The 18,836-nt window shown below is 37.6% G+C and overlaps 1 protein-coding gene across 2 annotated transcripts in view; it reads left to right on the plus strand.

The window, feature by feature from the left end:
* Aamdc (adipogenesis associated Mth938 domain containing) overlaps positions 1-15,003 on the plus strand; it is a 30,520-nt gene extending 15,517 nt beyond the window's left edge. For both annotated transcript variants that reach the window (XM_027942639.2, XM_027942638.3), the window contains exons 3-4: positions 12,548-12,643; positions 14,824-15,003. In XM_027942639.2, coding sequence (XP_027798440.1) covers positions 12,548-12,643; positions 14,824-14,964 — 237 coding nt within the window. In that variant the 3' untranslated portion in view covers positions 14,965-15,003. The remainder of the gene's footprint in view (positions 1-12,547; positions 12,644-14,823) is intronic.
* The last annotated feature ends 3,833 nt before the right edge of the window (positions 15,004-18,836 follow it).

The following is an 18,836-nucleotide window of genomic DNA, read 5'->3' on the forward strand; positions in this document are numbered from 1 at the left end:
ATAGCCACCTTAGATTCTGTATTGGTCAGCGTTCTCCAGAAAAACAACATATTTACCATGAGGAATTGACTCACCCACAATCAACTGACTGTAAGTTGGAGACCCAGGAAAGCCAGTGGTATAATTCAGTCCAAATGGAAGGCCTGAGAACCAGGGGAACTGATGGTTTAAATCCCAGTCCAAGGGCAGGAGAAGGAGAGATGAGCTATCCCAGCTACAGAGGGGAGGCAGAAGACTGGGGCTATAGCTCAGTGGTGGAACATTTGCTTAGTATGCCCAAGGCCCTGGGTTCAATTCCCAGTATTGAAAGAAAAAAAAAAAAAGTTAAAAGGAGGCAATGTCTTTCTTCTCTGCTTCTGGTTTTATTTATGTCCTCAATAGACTGGATGATACATACCCACATTGGGGATGGCAGTCTGCTTTACCAAATTCACCAGTTTGAGGTTAATCTTATCCAGAAACAACATCACAGATACCCCCAGATCTATTTAACCTGGGTACATTGTGGCCTAGTCAATTTGGACATAAAATTTAACATCATAGATACTTATATGGGAAAGTGATATGTTCCAAAAAGGTAATCTAGACTATGGTATAACAATTTATGAGTATGCCACATTGGAGGGATTTGTTTCCCCTCTAAAATAGATATAATGCTGTATAGTTTATTTTTCCCCATATAAGATAATAGGAGTTAATTTTATCATAAACTCATTCTTTGTTTATGCAAATGTGTTTTATTTGGCTTTTGTGACCAAAATACCCAACAAGAAGAATTTAGAAGAGGGAAAGTTTATTTGGGGCTCACAGTTTTGGAGGTTTCCATAGATAGTCAATTCCATTGTTTTGGGCCAGGGGTAAGGGCCAAGCAGAGGAAAGCTGGAAAACTCTGGTGGAGTCATGAAGGAGAGAGAGAGAGAGAGAGAGAGAGAGAGAGAGAGAGGAGGCGGAAGTGGCCACAGGGAAGGAGAAGAAGAAGAAAGAAAAATATTGAAAACCACAAAACTGTGAATGTTCCATTGATAATAGTAGGAAGGTTTACTATAGGTTCAGTTTCTTCCTTGTTAAATTTTACTCATCAGCAGGATACCCCAAATAAGGAATTCTCTATATAATTGAAGACAGAGTTGCTGAGAAAGATGAGGAAGGAAAAACTGAGGTATTGAAGAGCAGAAGTACAACAGGATCAAAGGTATCTAAGGCTAAAGAGCTTTTATCTGTAAAATGAAGATAATACTACCTACCTTAGAGTTGATCTAAGGATTAATTAATCTAAGGATTAGTTGATCTAAGGTAATAGGCATGTTGCAGGTACTCAATAAATGCAGCTGTTATTATTAAATTACTAGTAGCGTAAGTGTACCTGAGATAAATAATGTCAAATCTGTTAAGAAGTTGAAAATAACTGGTTAAGTTGTTTTATTAGATTCGGAAGAGAGAATTCTAACATATATAAAAGTGTAAATGGTGGTACCACCAATGAGATAAGGCAAATTACAGGAAAGACAGGTGTGTTTGTATTTGGGGCAGGAGTTCAGTAGAGAAAATAATGAATCTTTTGGAGAATATTAAGTTTGAAACATCAGGGCATCTAGATGGAAAGATTTAGTAGGTTTATGGGCTGAGGCTGTAGCTCAGTGGTAGAGCACCTGCTGTGCACGTGTGAGGCACTGGGTTTGATCCTCAGCAACACATAAAAATAAATAAATAAAGATATTGTGTAAAAAAAAAAAAGATTTAGTAGAACTCAATGCCTCACACATGCAAGGCAGGTACTCTACCACTGAGCTAGAGCCTCAGCCCATAAATCTACTAAATCTTTCTATCTAGATTCCCTGACATATTTGTGTGTGTGTGTGTGTGTGTATATATATATATATCAAACTCCCAAAGCCATACCCTCAAAGACCACCTCTTCTAGCCACACCCTACCTGTCTTCAGTTAGCACTTGGTTAATCCCTGTCAGGGTCAAAACCAAATCATTTCTCCTCAGAACCTTCTTGCATTGTCTCACGCTTGAGCTTCTGGGGGACACCTCATATCTAAACCATAACACTGTGTAAAGTACTTAACATTTCTTTAGTGGCTGTAATGTCTTTAAAAGCTACGCCTTCAATAGCCCCAGTTTTACTTGCACTTTTCTGGCCAAACTGCAGAATTTTCAAATCTTTCTTCTGTTTTCTGCTCCTGAGTATCACAGTAAACTTGTCTAACAGCCACCAGTAATGTTTGTGCCACCACCTGAATGCTATGCTCCCTAGAAATTTCTTCCACCAGATTAATTGGTATATCATCTTTAAATTTGCAGAAGTCTCAGAACATTGGCAAAATGTAGACAACTTCTTTGCCAGAAGGTGACATGAATGGCCTCTACTCCAATTTTCAAAAGATTCTTCATGGGCTGGGATTGTGGCTCAGCGGTAGAGTGCTCGCCTAGCAAGAGCAAGGCTCTGGGTTCAATCCTCAGTACCACATAAAAATAAGTAAAATATGGCTGGGATTGTAGCTCAGTGGTAGAGTACTCACCTCACATATGGAAGGCACTGTGTTTGATTCTCAGCACCACATAAAAATAAAATGAAGGTATTGTGTCCATCTGCAAATAAAAATAAATAAAAAAGAGGTACTATGTCCAACTACAACTAAAAAATAAAATAGATATTAAAAAAAAGTCCTCATTCTCCTCTGAAACCCCATGAGCCCAGTCTTTATTGTCCATTGCTGGGTTAGCATTCTGGTCTTCTGAGCACCTACCAGAATCACCCATTAAAGTCCACTTATAATAAGCTAAAGTTTTCCAGCTTGTGTCTCTAAATTTTTCAAAGTCACCTTCCCCACAAACTAGTTCCAAAGGTTTCTGAACCACTATTCACAGCATCTCAGTACCAAGTTGTGGTTTTTGTTAGCTTTTGTGTTGCTGTGACCAAAAGAGGAATAAAAGTTTATTTTGGTTCACAGTCTCAGAGGTTCAGTCTGTGATTGGCCTACTCCATAATCCTGGGCCCATGATGAGGCAGAAGGGCATGGAAGAGGAAGGCAGCTCAGGACATGGCAACCAAGAAGCAAAGAGCTCAAAATCTTTTTTTGTTTTGTTTTGTTTTTGTTTAGGGGAGAGTAGTTACTGGGGACTGAACCTAGATGCACTTTACCAATGAGTCATATCCCCAGACCTTTTTATTTTGAGACAGGGTCTCACTAAGTTGCTTAAAGCCTTGCTAATTTGCTAAAGCTGGCCTCAAATTTGAAATCCTGAGTTGCTGGGATTGTAGGCATGTGTCATCACACCTGGCAAGACCATTTTTTAATAATACAGTTCCAATCTATCCCTTCAATTTCATCTCTTATATTTCATAACACTTCTGAGGACCAAAATATCCCATACCAAATACTCATTCATTTCTAAACCTACTGTGATCCCTCATTCCTCAATACCTTCATTAAAATCATTTTCTGTACTTGAGATGAACTGTTTCTGCCTGTACCTCATGAAATCTTATTCTTATCCGTCATTTCCTAAACTTTTGCATTATCTTCTTCAGGAAGCATGGGCTTCCTGAAGTTTCTAATGTAAAATAGAAACTCAGTGTTGTTCTGAATTGAATTTTTCATTATGTAATTTAACAAATTTTTAATCCTTCATGACACCTGAGGAAGATTAATGTTATGATTCCTTTCATGTTAGTTTAAAAAGAGCGGTGGGAAGATTGTGTCATGATTACAGAAAGGAAATGTCAAGGAAATTTATTGTTTTAAACCATTGTCCTGAAATAACTAGTAAAAACTCCTCTAAAATTTCTACCAGCTATTAAGTGAATTATTCGACCCAAGTGCCTGGTCAAATATAGTTTTTCCAGGTCACACAATTAATGCTATTTGGAATGAAGATTTAAACCTAAATATTTCTTTTCTAAAGCCCATACTTTTATTCTGTTACATACTGTTCTTTTTTTGTTTCTGTCCCATGGCAATAACTATCATCCTGGAGAAGAATTTTCTGTATGTAAAAATGGAGAGGACATTCATTTATACATCCTTTTTGTTAGGCTGAAAGAGTTCAAGAAGGAAAGAAGAATACAAGTATGACATTAAAAGCAGACAAAACCAATTAGCAGCCACTCAAAGAAAACATGGAAACTTTACCTTAACTTTTTATTTTGGAAAATGTCAAACCTATAGAAGAGTGATAGTATGAGTAGTACAATAAATTGTCATGCTCTACTTAAATCCTCAAGTTGTTAACATTTTGCCATGTGTTTTCTCTCTCTAAGCACACACACCACATCTACCCTTCCAGTCATTTGAAAGTAAAAGGCAGATATCATGTATTTCACTAATTCTTTCCTAAAACAAGCCTAAAGTGCAACATAATTCTCTTTTGTTTTGCACAATTGATAAGGCTAGAAGTTCTTCTGCTTAGAACCATTCTGCTTAAGGAAAGATTGATGTGCTCTTCCTACCCCATTCTGCTTTTGTATTTTTATTTGGTTTTACTTTCATTTTCCTACTCATCTCCAAACCCAGTTTATGTGGAAAGCCTATTTTGAACTGCTCTACTTTTCTTTTTTAATATAGGGAAATTTTCAAACCTATATACCAAATCGGGGGGAAAAAAACAGAATGAATAAGTTATATGCCATTAACCTAGATTTACAAGTTATCATTCTGCCACATTAACTTTATCTGTATTCTTCTGCCCCCACATAATTATTTTTGCTGTATTATCTGAAAGTTGAATATACTGTGTCACTTGAACCCTATTAAATACTTTAACATGTATCCATTAAGAACAAAGTCATGTGGCTGGGGTTGTGGCTCAGCAGTAGAGCGCTTGTCTAGCACATGCAATGTGCTGGGTTCGATCCTCAGCACCACATAAAAAATAAATAAATAAAGGTATTGTGTCCAACTACAACTAAAAAAAAAAAAAAGAACAAAGGCATTCTTCCCTACATGATTATAACATCACACTCAGAAAACTCAAGATTGATATAATATTAAATAATATGAGCTCCATGCTCAAATTATAACAGTTGTCCCAGTAAAATCCAAAAATCCAAATGCTCTAAAATCTGAAACTGTTTGAGCACATGCTAAAATTTCAGAGCATTTTAGATTTTGCACTTTGTGATTAAAAACGTTCAACCTATGTGCAGTTTGAAGGTATATCTGCTAGTGAACTTTTGGAAAAGATTTCTAGTCTCTTATTAAAGTATATATGTATACCACACATGTAATTTATTTTTTAGTACTGGGAATCAAACCCAGGGCCTTGTAAATGCTAGACAAGAGCTCCAGGTGTAATTCTACCATTGAGCTACATCCCTAAGCCTTGAAAAATATTTCCATCATTTCATTTGTATAAAATTTATTTCCTTTGTACTCCTATGTATTTTATTTTCTGCATTTTAAAACATTACTTTGAGAAAGAAGCCAGAAGGGCCTGTTGTACAAATGCAAGTCACTGCCTTTGTAGAGGCAGAGAGATCATTGAAGAGGCTGTTAATTCAGACAAGCGGTAATGAGAATGTGACTCAGGCAGTGTCCACAGGGGACAGATTCCAGAGATCCTTTAACCTTCACTCACAGAATCTGCTTTTATCAGCAATACAGCCAGATAATGCTATAGCAACTACCCATTTGTGCTCCCTTAATTTTGGCAGAAGGAAATGCTTCTTTGAAAGTGTAATACTGGAATGTTTTCTTTTCAAATTTATATAGAGTACCCAAGCCATAAAGAATACCATCCTCTTGTTTAGCAGGCATAATGAGTAGTAACTAGACATTTTTCTACAATTAATATCCCCCCAAAATAGACAATAAACTTTTATAATCTCAGATCATATGACAGAAAACCTCTTAGAATCAGACACTCAATAGGGGTGAGAGTCTTGAGGGTTTACCCTGAGGGATTGTAAGAAGCACAAAAGGAGCTGGAAGCAGGTTGAAGACTCTCAATAGCAGTCTGATGCTCCAATCCCAGGCCTCTGCACAAAACAGAGTAATCCCTGCCAATTCCTGGATACACTGGCCACTGCAGAGTTATCTTTCATTGCTCTGTACATGACATCCCAGCCTGCAGTATAGAAGCAGCAGCCAAATTCATCACTTGAGTTCCATTGATCCAGCAACTCTGATGAGCTGGGGCTGTCTCCAGTCTCTGAATCTCCTGAGGCTTATCGTTTTACACTTGCTTATGGCCTTTCACTTGATTTCTAGCAGTCAGTGGCCTTGCTTCGTGATATTAAAATGTGAGTCTGGGGATTCTGGTGCCACTCAAAGTAGGTGCTATTTTTCTTAAATGAAGAAACCATTCAATATTCCATGTAAATATAATTATTTTTAGAAAGTGAAAATCTCCACCTGTGATCTGCAATTTATTAAATGTTCACTGTGGTCATATCCCCAGGAAAAAAATTGTTTCAGTTCTTCAAATCACATTTAGTCTGTTCAGTGTGGTTTTAGGATTGATCATGAAGCTCCAAAACTAAAAAGGGCATCTAATTCAATTCTATTATGGTCTTCAAAACCAGTTGTAAACATGTGAAAATATATCCCTTGTTTTGTTTTGCCTTTTAAGAGTTACTGGGGTTTTTTTGTTTTGTTTGTTTTGTTCAGTACTAGGGATTGAACTCAGGGGTACTTTTTTTTTTCTTTTCTTTTTTCTTTTTTTTTTTTGTGGAGCTGGGGATCAAACCCAGGGCCTTGTACATGTAAGGCAAGCACTCTACCAACTGAACTATATCCCCAGCCCCACAAGTGCACTTTTACCACTGAGCAACATCCTCAGCCCCTTTTATGTTTTTATTTTGAGACAGGGTCTTGCTAAGTTGCTGAGACTGGTCTCGAAGTTGAGCTCCTTTTCCCTCAGCCTCCTGAGTTGCTGGGATTACAGGCATGCTCTACCACGCCAGGCTATTTTTTCCTTTTAAAGAATTACAAGCTAAATTCTAATTTCCCTCAAATCTTTCCTTATCTTTGTGGAAACCAAGGAAAGCTAGAGGCAATAGATACTCTTTAGAGACTTGGGCACTAGGTCTACATCCTGACCTTTCACTTGATTTCTAGCAATAGACGATGTACCTTGCTGCTGCTGATTTGGGTTGCTATTTGACACGCAGGTGTTTTAACTTGGAACACTTTTTGACAGTCCCTCAAACCTGAGCACATACTGTGTAAGTATAAATTCTTCAATATAGTACTGATGAGATAAGCCTGAATACAATAGGGCAGCAATGACAGAGAATTTGGCTTCCTTATCAGCTCTGGAACACTTGAGTTAAGAGTGATACCAGCTCCTGCACACTCCACAAGTGGTCAAAAGACAGGGGGAAAGCCCACCGAAATATGCTGCTTTTTGTAGCCACCTGGCTTCTGTTCAGCGCTGCTTCCTTGGCTAGATAAATCAGAGAGCAGGTGGGTGTGTATGTTTGCCTATACATGTGGTCTCTTCTTGCTGATCTATAACTTGCCATACTACTACACTTTATTTTGATTGATTGATTTATTTGTACTGGGAATTGAACATAGGAGCACTTAACCACTGAGCTACATTCCCAGCCCCCCCCCCTTTTTTTTAAAGAGAGAGAGAGAATTTTTTTTTTAATATTTATTTTTTAGTTTTCGGTGGACACAACATTTTTATTTTATTTTTATGTGGTGCTGAGGATTGAACCCAGCACCCTGTGCATGCCAGGCGAGCGCATTACTGCTTGAGCCACATCCAGCCCCCCAGCCCTTTTTATTATTTTTTAATTTTGAGACAGGGTCTTGCTAAGTTGCTTAGGCTGGCCTTGATCTTCCTGCTCAGCCTCCTGAGGTGCTGGGATTACAGGCTGGCACCATGCCTAGCACTACTACACTTTAAAATATACTTTATAAATATTTAAATAATTTCAGACTTACAAAATTTACAAGAATAGTATAAAGAATTCTCATATATTTTTTATCCAGATCCAAAAATTAAACTTTATCATGTTTTCTTTTTTTGATATTTTTTTAGTTGTAAATGGACACAATACTTTTATTTTATTTATTTATTTTTATGTGGTGCTGAGGATCAAACCCAGTGCCTCACACAAGCTAGGCAAGCAAGCACTCTATCACTGAGCTATAATCCCAGTCCTTATAAAAAATTATAAATAATTTTTGTCTGAACTGTTTGAGTATTTTGAAGATGTTATTCCCCCTTTCTCTTAAATCCTATGTGTATTTCCTAAAAAAAAACAAAAAACAAAAAAACAAAGAAATTCTCTTACATAATCATAATGCAATAATCAAAATTGGAAAATGAAATACCAATATCTAATATAGACCTTAAAATTTGCTTGTAGCTGGGTATGGTGGAGCACACCTGTAATCCCAGCTGCTTGGGAGGCTGAGTCAGGAGGATCGCAAGTTCCAAGCCAGCCTCAGCAACTTAGCAAGGTCCTAAGCAACTAAGTGAGACCCTGTCTCAAAATATAAGATTAAAAGGGCTGGGAATGTGGCTCAGTGGTTGAGCAGAGGACCCCCTGGGTTCTTTTTTTTATCTCTGGTATGAAAAAAAAATGGGTTGTCATACTAATGTAGTAAGTATGTACCGTATTGCAACTTTTCAAGACTTGCTTGTTTTGCTTGGCATAGTTTGTACATTCATTCATGTTGCCATGAATAACACTAGATTATTACTTTTATTGATGAGTAATATTCTATTATTTGAATACCCAATCTCTTTACCCACTCACCAGTTGATGAACATTTGAGTTATTTCCAATTTTAAGCTACTATGAATAAAAGCTGTTATGAACATTTATGTTCAAGTTTCTATGTGAATATGAGTTTTCTTTTCTCTAGGATAAATACCAGGAGGTGTGATTGCTGAGTTGCATGATAAATATATATTTAAATTTACAAGAAACTACCAAACTGTTTTCCAGAGTAGCTCTATATTCTATAATACCCCCAGCAACAAATGAGAAATCCACTTTCTATATTCTTTCCAGCATCTGTGTTTTTAATATGCATTTCCACAGTCATTAATAACATTATGTGATTCACGTATGTGCTAGCCACCCATATTTCTTCTTTGGTAAAGTATTCAAATACTTTGCCCATTTTAAAAAATGGTTTCCTTATAATGCTATGTGAAATTAGCCAATCCCAAAAAACCAAATGCCCAATGATTTCTCTGATACAAGGAGGCTGATTCATAGTGGTAATTTGGAGGGTGGAATGGGAAGATTAGATGAACTCTAGATAGGGCAAAAGGATGGGAGGGAAAGGGAAGGAGCATGGGGTGGAAAAGATGGTGGAATGAGATGGACATCATTACCTTAAGTACATGTATGAAGACACAAATGGTGTGAATATACTTTGTATGCAACCAGAGGTATGAAAATTGTGCTCTATATGTGTAATATGAATTGTAATACATTCTATTGTCATATATAACAAATAAGAATTTTAAAAAACTGGTTTCTTCAGGTGCTGTCATTGTGGCTCAGCAGTAGAGCACTTGCCTAGCACATGTAAGGCCCTGGGTTTGATCCTCAGTATCAAATAAAATAAAGGTATTATGTCCAACTACAACTAAAAAATAATATTAAAAAAAACTGGTTTCATTTTTTTTTCTGCTTAATGTAGGGGTTGGTACCTAGGCACTTAACCACTCAACAACATCCCAACCCTGTTTTTTTTAAAGACAGAGTCTCATTAAGTTGCTGAGATTAGCCTTGAATTTGTGATCCTCCTACCTCAGCCTCCTGGGTCACTGGGATTATACCTGTCTATGGATTGGTATGGTGGATTATTTTTTCTTATTGTTATATTGTGTTTTTAGAGTTCTTAATATATTTCTGAATACTTTGCTGGAAATATGATGTGCAAATATTTTCTCTTGGTCTGTATATATATATATATATATATATATATATATATATATATATTTTTTTTTTTTTTTTTTTTTTTTTTGAGACAGGATCTTGCTAAATTGTTCAGGGCCTTGCTAAGTTGCTGAGGCTTGCTTACAACTTGTGATTCTCCTGCCTCAGCCTCCCAAACCATTGGGATTACAGGTGTGCACCACCAGGCCCAGCTGCCTTTTCATATATATATATAAAGTTGTAGTTGGACACGATACCTATGATACCTTTATTTTTATTTATTCTTATATGGTGCTGAGGATCAAACCCAATGTCTCGCACATGCTAGGCAAGTGCTCTACTGCTGAGCCACAAACTCAGCCCCTGCCTTTTCTTTTTTTAAAACAGTGGTGAGGGAGAATATGCTATGATTGAAGAACTGATAGAAAGGCCAGAGTGATTAAAATACAGAGAATAAAGAAAGTACATATATGGTGAGGCTAGAGAGCTAGGAATTTACAGGCCAATTAAGGAGTTTAGCATTTATTTTGAAGGTAAGAAGAGGCTACCAAATGCTATTTAAGCTCAGGGTGACATGAATGGATTTGTGTTTTGAAAAGATCACTCCCACTATAGTTTAAATAATGGATAATTGAAAAGGGCTAGAGTAGTTTTATATAAATCAAAGTTGAAACTTACTACAATAATCTAAACAACACAGCTTAGAACAGGATAATGATAGTGGATAGGGAGGAGAATGAACAGGTTCAAGAGATAATAAGGAAATAAATTCTAATTGTGTCCAATATTCAGGGAAAAGGTTTAATACTTCAATACTATATTGGATGTTTAGCTATGTTTTTTTTTTCTTTGTAGGCCTTTATCATAAGGAGAAAAGTATCCTTCTTCAATTTGCTGGGAGTTTGTAAAATAGATCATAAATAGATGATGAACTTTGACAAATGCTTTTTCTGAATAAATTGAGATGATTATGTGTTTTTCCCTTTTTTTTTTTTTTAAATCTTTTTCTCTGGAGTGATGGACTTGCCTTACCACTGAGCTACACCTGGAATTCTATGCATTTTCTTCTTTATTCTATGATGAACTACATTTACTTTTTTTTTTTTTCTAGTACTGATTATTCAACTTAGATCCTATGCGTACTAGGCAAGCACTCTATGATTGAGTTACATACCTACTTATTTTTTAAAAAGTTTTTATTGAGCTGGGCATGGTGGTATATGCTTGTGACCCCAGCTACTCAAGAGGCTAAGGCAGAAGGATCCTAAGTTTGAGACCAGCCTGGGAAATTTAGTGAGACCCTCTTTCGAAATAAAAAAATGAGAAAGGACTGGGGATGTAGCACAGTGGTAGAGTACCCCTGGGTTCGGTCCTCAGTCCTGGAAAAAAAAAAATTACATTGCTCCTGGTTATATGGGGCCTGCCTTTAATCTTAGTTATTCAGAAGGATAAGGCAGGAGGATCCAAGTTCTGGGCCAGCCTCTGCAACTTAGACCCTGTCTGAAAATAAAACAAAGCAGGGTGGATATGTAGCTCAGTCGTAGAGTGCTTGACTACCATGTGCAAGGCCCTGGGTTCAATCCCCAGCACCACCCACACACCCACCACACATACACACTCTCTCTCAAAAGAAACTATTATTATTTAATGCCAGATTCATCTTTGTTAAAAACTGGGAAAACCTTCTAGAGTAATAGGTTTTAAAGGATAAACAGAAATTTCCTGGACTTCAGTGGGGAAGGCGCTCGGAAAAAGCAAAATGTGGAGGTTGTTATAAATTTTTTCTAAAGCCCAAATTCTAACATGGTTTATGATGCTTTCTTCTACCATACCTAAAATGCTACATTTGAGTCATGGAATTACCTGAGGTTCCTTAGTTTTTTTCCTTGCTCTGAGCCTTTGTACGTGTGATTATCTGTACTTGGGATGCCTTGTTTTCCTGATTTCCTTTAACTTGAATAATTTTTTTTAAAATTTGTAGTTGTAGAGGGACAGCATGCCTTTATTTTATTTACTTATTTTTGTATGTGGTGCTGAGGATTGAACCCAGTGCCTCACATGTGCTAGGCAAGTGCTCTGTCACTGAGCTATAGAGCCTCAACCCCTCTAGGTCTTATCTTAAATGTCACCTCCTCTGGAATATTTTCCATGATCACCTATTCTTTAATGCCAGTCTCCCAGGTCTGAATTAGATGTTCTATGTCTCTCAATACCCTAAATTCACTTCCTTATAGTGCTTGTAAAACTATTGAAATTTCTTTTTACTCTTCTTAATTTTTCATTAAACCTGGAGCTCCTTACGAATAGCACTGTATCTTCTCTGTTACTCCCAGGAACCTAAACTATGCTTAGCAGAGAATAAACCTCAGTAAATGGTTCTTTTTGTTTGTTTTTTATAGTACTGGGGATTGAACCTAGGGCCTTGCACATGTGAGGCTAGTGCTCTACAGCTAGCTAAGCTAAATCCCCAGACCTTTTTTAAATTTTATGTTGAGAAAGGGTCTTACTAAGTGCCCAGGTTATTCTCAAACTTGCAAGCCTCCTACCTTAGACTTCTGAGTTGCTGAGATTACAAGCATGTGCCACTATGCCTGGCTAGTAAACATTTCTTGAATGAACAAATCCCTTAAAAATACCTACTGTGAAGAAAGATTGGTACCTTTCTGCATTTTCTTTCCATATCCAGCATTCTCCTGGTGTGCAGCCTGCAGATGTAAAGGAAGTTGCCGAGAAAGGTGTACAGGCCCTTGTGATTGGCCGAGGAATGAGTGAGGCCTTGAAGGTAGGTATTGGTGTGCACAGCATTCCTGAAGACAGCTGGTGATTTCTTGGGTCTTTACCTTACAGATATGTTCTTCTTTAGAGTTCATCTCTATATTTCATACACTGTCATTTTGTTGAGCTGGTGGATGAGTAAAGACTGTATACACAATTCTATTTCATCAGGATTGGACTCTATAAATCTATCTAACCCTGAGATTCTGTAGTTTCATCTATCTCTACCCCAGAATTCCTAAAGTTCTACAATTATCAGTACAGTTATTTGTTGCTTAATGACGGGGGTATATTCTTGGCAGTGCATTCTTAGGTGATTTTGTTTTTCTCTAAGCATCATACCATGTATTTACGCAAAAAGGGCTACAGCATCACTGGATGCTATAATTTTATGGGACCACCATCATGTATGCCATCCATTATTTAATGAAAAGTCATTATGAAGCACATAACTGTATTTTATCCTTTAGATTTTAATACTGTTTTACATTTTTAGAGTACACTTTATGGTGCTTTCTCTTTTCCTGGACACATTCACATTATTATTTTCCCCCTTTAAGAAAAAAATATTCATTTTTTATTTTGCTTACAGAAATAGAAATGCTAGCTGGGCATGGTGGAACACACCAGCAATCCTAGCAACTCGGGAGGATGAGGCAGGAGGATCACAAGTTCAAAGCCAGCCTCAGCAACTTAGTGAGGTCCTAAGCAACTTAGTGAGAACCTGTCTCAAAATAAATATAAAATGAGCTGGGGATGTGGCTCAGTAGTTAAGCACCCCTGGTTCTATCCTAGTACCAAAAAAAAAAAAAAAAGAAAGAATGAATGAATATTGAATAAAGAACTAAAGAATATTGCAAAATATTCAAGGTTCAATGCAGAAATATAGAAGTAAAAGGTAAAAGGTCTTCCCTCCCCCATCTCTACATTTGGTGATACTGCACTGATGTTATCTATATGAATATGAAAATACATACATTCTTATATATATAGATATATATGTATGTACCTTACAACCATATTACAGAAATCAGGATCACACAGTATGTGTTGTTCTGTGACTTTCCCCCATTATTACCTTATAGATAACCTTCCACATAAGTATAGAGTATTAATAATTATAAAATATATAAAATATGTAATATAATTATATATTACAAGTATTATGTCTATCTATAACTAAAAAATAAAAAAATTCAAGACAAGCCAGAGTTAAGATAATACAATACAATAAAGGCTACCACTACTGAGAATATCTTCCATATAAATTCATTTACAAATATGTATTAAGTATTTTCTATAGGTCAGACACATATAGTCACTGAGGACAATGAGATAAATGAAACAAACAAGTTTCATCCCCCTGTGGATAATAAAAAACTAGATAATTTCAGATGCTAAGTGCCATGTACAAAATGGTGACTTAATATGGGGGGGAGGGGCTGCATATGGGTGTTGAGAAAGGCCTTTCCTCTGAGAAGACATTGAACAGCACAGCACATGCATTAGTTAATGCTGTCTTTACATACTTGCTGTGGTGTAAGCATTGTTATCCATATTTAACAGGGCAGGAACTGGGACTGAGACACTTTAAATAGCTGGTTGAAGGTCTTTTAGTTAGTATGTGACAGAATTTAGACTTAGGTTGAACCAACTCAAACTTCTAAAATTTACACAATTTTGGTTCTGTACCATGCTAGACATTTTTCATACAGTAGCTCAGTTAATAACCCTCTGAGCTAGTTAGGTATTATCCTGAATTTACAGACATGGAAACAAAGGCTCAAAGAATTTAATTCACTTACCCAAGGTGAATCTGCTTATAAGGATTTAAATCCAAGGATGACTACAAAATCCATGCTCTTCCCATTTCCATTTCACTTGAGCTTTATGCATGGCTATTAGGATGCTTTTGTTAACTTCTCAGAGGCCTTTTGGGGGCAAGGTGCTAAGAATTGAGCCCAGAGCTTCACGCATGTTAACACACATCCACCTGAGTTTCACCCCTTCTGAGGCCTTTTGACTCATCAGGGCTTACTGCCAAATGTTGGACTGGTGACATACTGGGTGACTGAGGAGTGACAGATGTTACTGTCTAACTCTGTAAAGTACACTTGCCTTAAGTCAGGAAAGGAAGCTCTGCAGGGCCTTTCCCCCCTACTTACTCATCTCTTTTCCTCTTCCTAGGTGCCTCCATCCACTGTGGAGTACCTCAAGAAACAAGGCATTGATGTGCGGGTCCTCCAGACAGAGCAGGCAGTGAAGGAGTATAATGCTTTGGTTGCCCAAGGCATCAGAGTGGGAGGTGTCTTCCATTCCACCTGCTAATGTAGCCTTAAGAGGAGAATAAATCACTAAATAATCTTGTTTGTGACTGTCACACTGATCATTCTCCACATAAGCCTTCCCCATGCATTTTTGAACATTTGTTCACACCAAGTCCTATGCCAGACTCTTAGGGTAGATACCTGAATGATTAAGGCAAGGTCCCTGTCCTTGGAGTTGCTAAAAATAAGAAGAGACAGATATTTACTGAAGTTTAATAATGGAGTATTAGGCTGGAAGTATGAGAAACTTCAGACAAAAATAAAGGCTATCCTTGAAGGCTGAAGAAAATGCATTAAAATCACATTGCAGTTGACACTTTGGAATGTTTATCCATCAACATGACTAATATTTTTAGTACTAGGGACTGAATCCAGAGGTATTTTACTACTGAGCTACATTCCCAGCCCTTTAAAAACAATTTTTTTTTATACTGAGAATTGAACCCAGAAGTGCTTTACCATTGAGCCACATCCTCAGACCTTTTTATATTTTATTTAGAGACGGGGTCACACTGAGTTGCTTAGCATCTTGCTTTTGCTAAGGCTGATTTTGAACTTGTGATCCTCCTGTCTCAGCCTCCCGAGCTACTGGGATTACAGGCATTCACCACTGTCCCTGGCTCATTTTATGGTTTTTAATATAACATTATTTTATAGATTCATAGAATGTTGGAGCTCAAAGGAACTTCTCATATTTATTCAGTAATTCGTTTGTGCCCATTTAATGAGTCTGTTACTAATTTTCTTAGAACCAGTTGTTGCTGGACCCTGGAGGTACAAGAGTATATAACTTTTAGTACTTGACCTCAGGATTTTTATGGCAGAAACAAACTGACAATAGTAATACAGTGTGTTAATATTAATAGTAGTTACAAGGTCTACTGATGGCACAATGGAAAGACTTATCCTATTAGAATGTAAAAAAATTAGGGAAGATATCACCAAGTAGATGACAAGCTGAGTGTTAATGACATGTTTAATTCACTGAAAATCAACAGTGGCTGTTATAACCAGATATTTACTAATTATGGTATTTATCACAACCATAACTAAATAAAATCACTCAAACTTAGTTGTTTGTTGAAGCAACAACTCAAGAAGACTGATCCTGCTGCCTGGTTGGCCCAGTTAGGCATTGGACTGAGAGCCAACATAGACTGGAGAGCAGCTTAACATATGCAGCTTGGCAAGAAAAGGTACTAAGGCAATCAGAATGGAAAGTGAAGGTATTTTTCCAACTTCAACCAGCACGTAACTGGCAGGGCCATGGTTATCTCTTTCTAGCATACATTTGTGAGATCCCAAGAGGTCCCCAAGAGCACCTCTTAAGCCTAGCATAGAATCTAGTAGAGGTTCTGCTTAGTGACATTTCTGCAGCTCTTTCTGCATTTGTCAGTTGACAGGATCTTTCTAGATCCGTTCCCTTGGCTCATAGAGACAGCTAGGAGGAATGTTTGCTAGGTGTGGGTGTAATCATTCTGAGTTGTTTCTACACTAAAGAGAAATTAGTACAGACTTCTTACAAGTTTCTGGCAGTGAGGTTATTAAACTGTGTATAAAACCTGCTAAAAAATAGTCTATACCTTCAAATCTGGTCCATATGATCAGTGCTGGAAATATAGAGCCTGGAGAGAAACTTTTTTTCCCATGACACCATATTTAGTCCCATGTACTAATCATTAAATCCTTTGGTTCGATTTGTAGGCAGCACAGCCCTCAGTCTGTCCACATAATTTCTTCCAGCTTGAGTAGTTTCTAAGACAAGAAATCTACCAAGTGCAGTGTGTGTATCTTTGTTCAATTCAATCATGTGAAAGCCAAATATAAAGATCTTTCAGAAATCTGAATTTCAGGGCTTGTTTCTATAGGCATGCCACGGTACTACGTTTGCTCTGGATTCACATGCTCATTCATTCTTTCCTTGCCTGGTGTGTGCCAGGAGTTGTGCTAGGGATCCAACAACTCAAACATCCTTTTTTTTTTTTTAATGGAAATTATTATTTTTTAATACCTTTGTTTTTATTTATTTATTTTTATGTGGTGCTGAGGATCGAGCAGGGCCTTGCACATGCTAGGTGAGTGCTCTACCGCTGAGCCACAACCCCAGCCCCTCAAACATTCTTATTATCTAGGTATTCACAGATTAGTTGGAAGAAAGAGATATGTAAATATACAGTGATGACATAGAAGGTGCAAACTGGCATAAATTTGCCTGGAGACATGCTGTGTCTCAATAATTTTAACATTTAGTTACAAGATTTTTAAATTATTTTTACACAAAAATGCAGGGTGGTGGGCTGGGGTTGTCCTTCGGTGGTAGAGCGCTTGCCTCTCATGTGTGAGACCCAGGGTTGGAACCCCAGCACCACATAAAATAAAACAAAGATCTTGGGGCTGAGGTTGTGGTGGAGTGCTCACCTGGCATGCTTGAGGCACTAAGTTCGATCCTTAGCACCACATAAATGTAAAATAAAGATATTGTGCCCACTTAAAACTAAAAAATAAATATTAAAAAAATAAAGATCTTGTGTCCATCAACAACTAAGATATTTTTTAAAAATTCAGGGTGGCTTTTCTGGAAAAACTGAAAGATGTAGTACCACTAGGCCCACATTTACAGATTAACATTGAGTGGAGGTAGGCATGGTGGTGCATACCTGTAATCCCAGTGACTCAGGAGGCTGAGGCAGGAGGATTGCATGTTCAAAGCCAGCCTCAGCAATTTAGTGAGACCCTCAGCAACTTTAGTGAGACCCTGTCTCAAAATAAAAAAGGTTGGGGATGTGTAGCTCAATGATAAAGTGCCCCTGAGCTCAATCCCCAATACCAATAAATAAATATTGAGTATGATGGAACAACAACTGCCTGCTTCTGACAGAGAATGTCTTCTCTGATTTTCAGTTGCCAAGATCTTCCTCTAGATCGCTGGATTCCTTTACTTTTCCTGTCCACCTTCTTTAGGAGTTTGCATTTGTGAACCTGCAACATAATGACAAATACCTGGCTTGAACAATGTATAGGAGGCTGTGAGAACAAAGAGACAACAGAAGTCAGATATGTTCTACAATGAGGCCCAGTCCTGAGGAATTGGAGGAAAGGAACTAGAGGTGACCAATTGAAGAGCATATTCCAAGTTTCAGTAGATCTAAAGGTCTAAAAGGGAGTGAGACCATGGGGAGCTTTGGGAACAGCTATAGGTACCTGTTCACCTAGAGGGGTACAGAGAAAGTCTGGGACAGGGTGTATGAGTCTGGAGACAAGCAGAGAGGCATGGACAGCCTTAGATTTTATCCTGGGACCAGTAGAGACATACTTAAAGGGACTTAAGCAGGATAATGGTGTGATCAGATCAGGGCTTTAAAAAATTTTACTCTGGGGATGGGAATATAGCTCAGTTGGTAAAGTGCTTGCCTCGCATGCACAAGGCCCTGGGTTCAATCCCTAGCACCACAAAAAAAGAAAACTCTTTTTTTTTTTTTTTTACTCTGATAGCTATGTGAAAGATAGACTGAAGTGAGCAAGATTGAAGCAAGAAGACCATTGGAAGGCCAATGTCATAGTTGAGAAATGATGGTGGCTGCATCAGGATAGCAACAGTGATTTTATAATGAGATGAAGACTGAGCCAGGCACAGTGGCACACACCTATAATCCCATCAACTTGGGAGGCTGAGGCAGGAGGATCACAAGTTCAAGGCCAGCCTGAGCAATTTAATGAGAGTCTATCTCAAAATAAAAAATAACCAGGCCTGAGGTTGTAGCTCAGTGATAGAATGGCCCTGTGTTTAATCCCCAGTACTGGAGAAAAAAGAGAGAGAAGAGGTTTGAGTCCAGAAACATTTAAGCAAGCAGAATCTAAAAGATATGATGTCCG

This window comes from Marmota flaviventris, chromosome 9, assembly GCF_047511675.1.
Source record: "Marmota flaviventris isolate mMarFla1 chromosome 9, mMarFla1.hap1, whole genome shotgun sequence".
Lineage (NCBI taxonomy): Eukaryota > Metazoa > Chordata > Mammalia > Rodentia > Sciuridae > Marmota > Marmota flaviventris.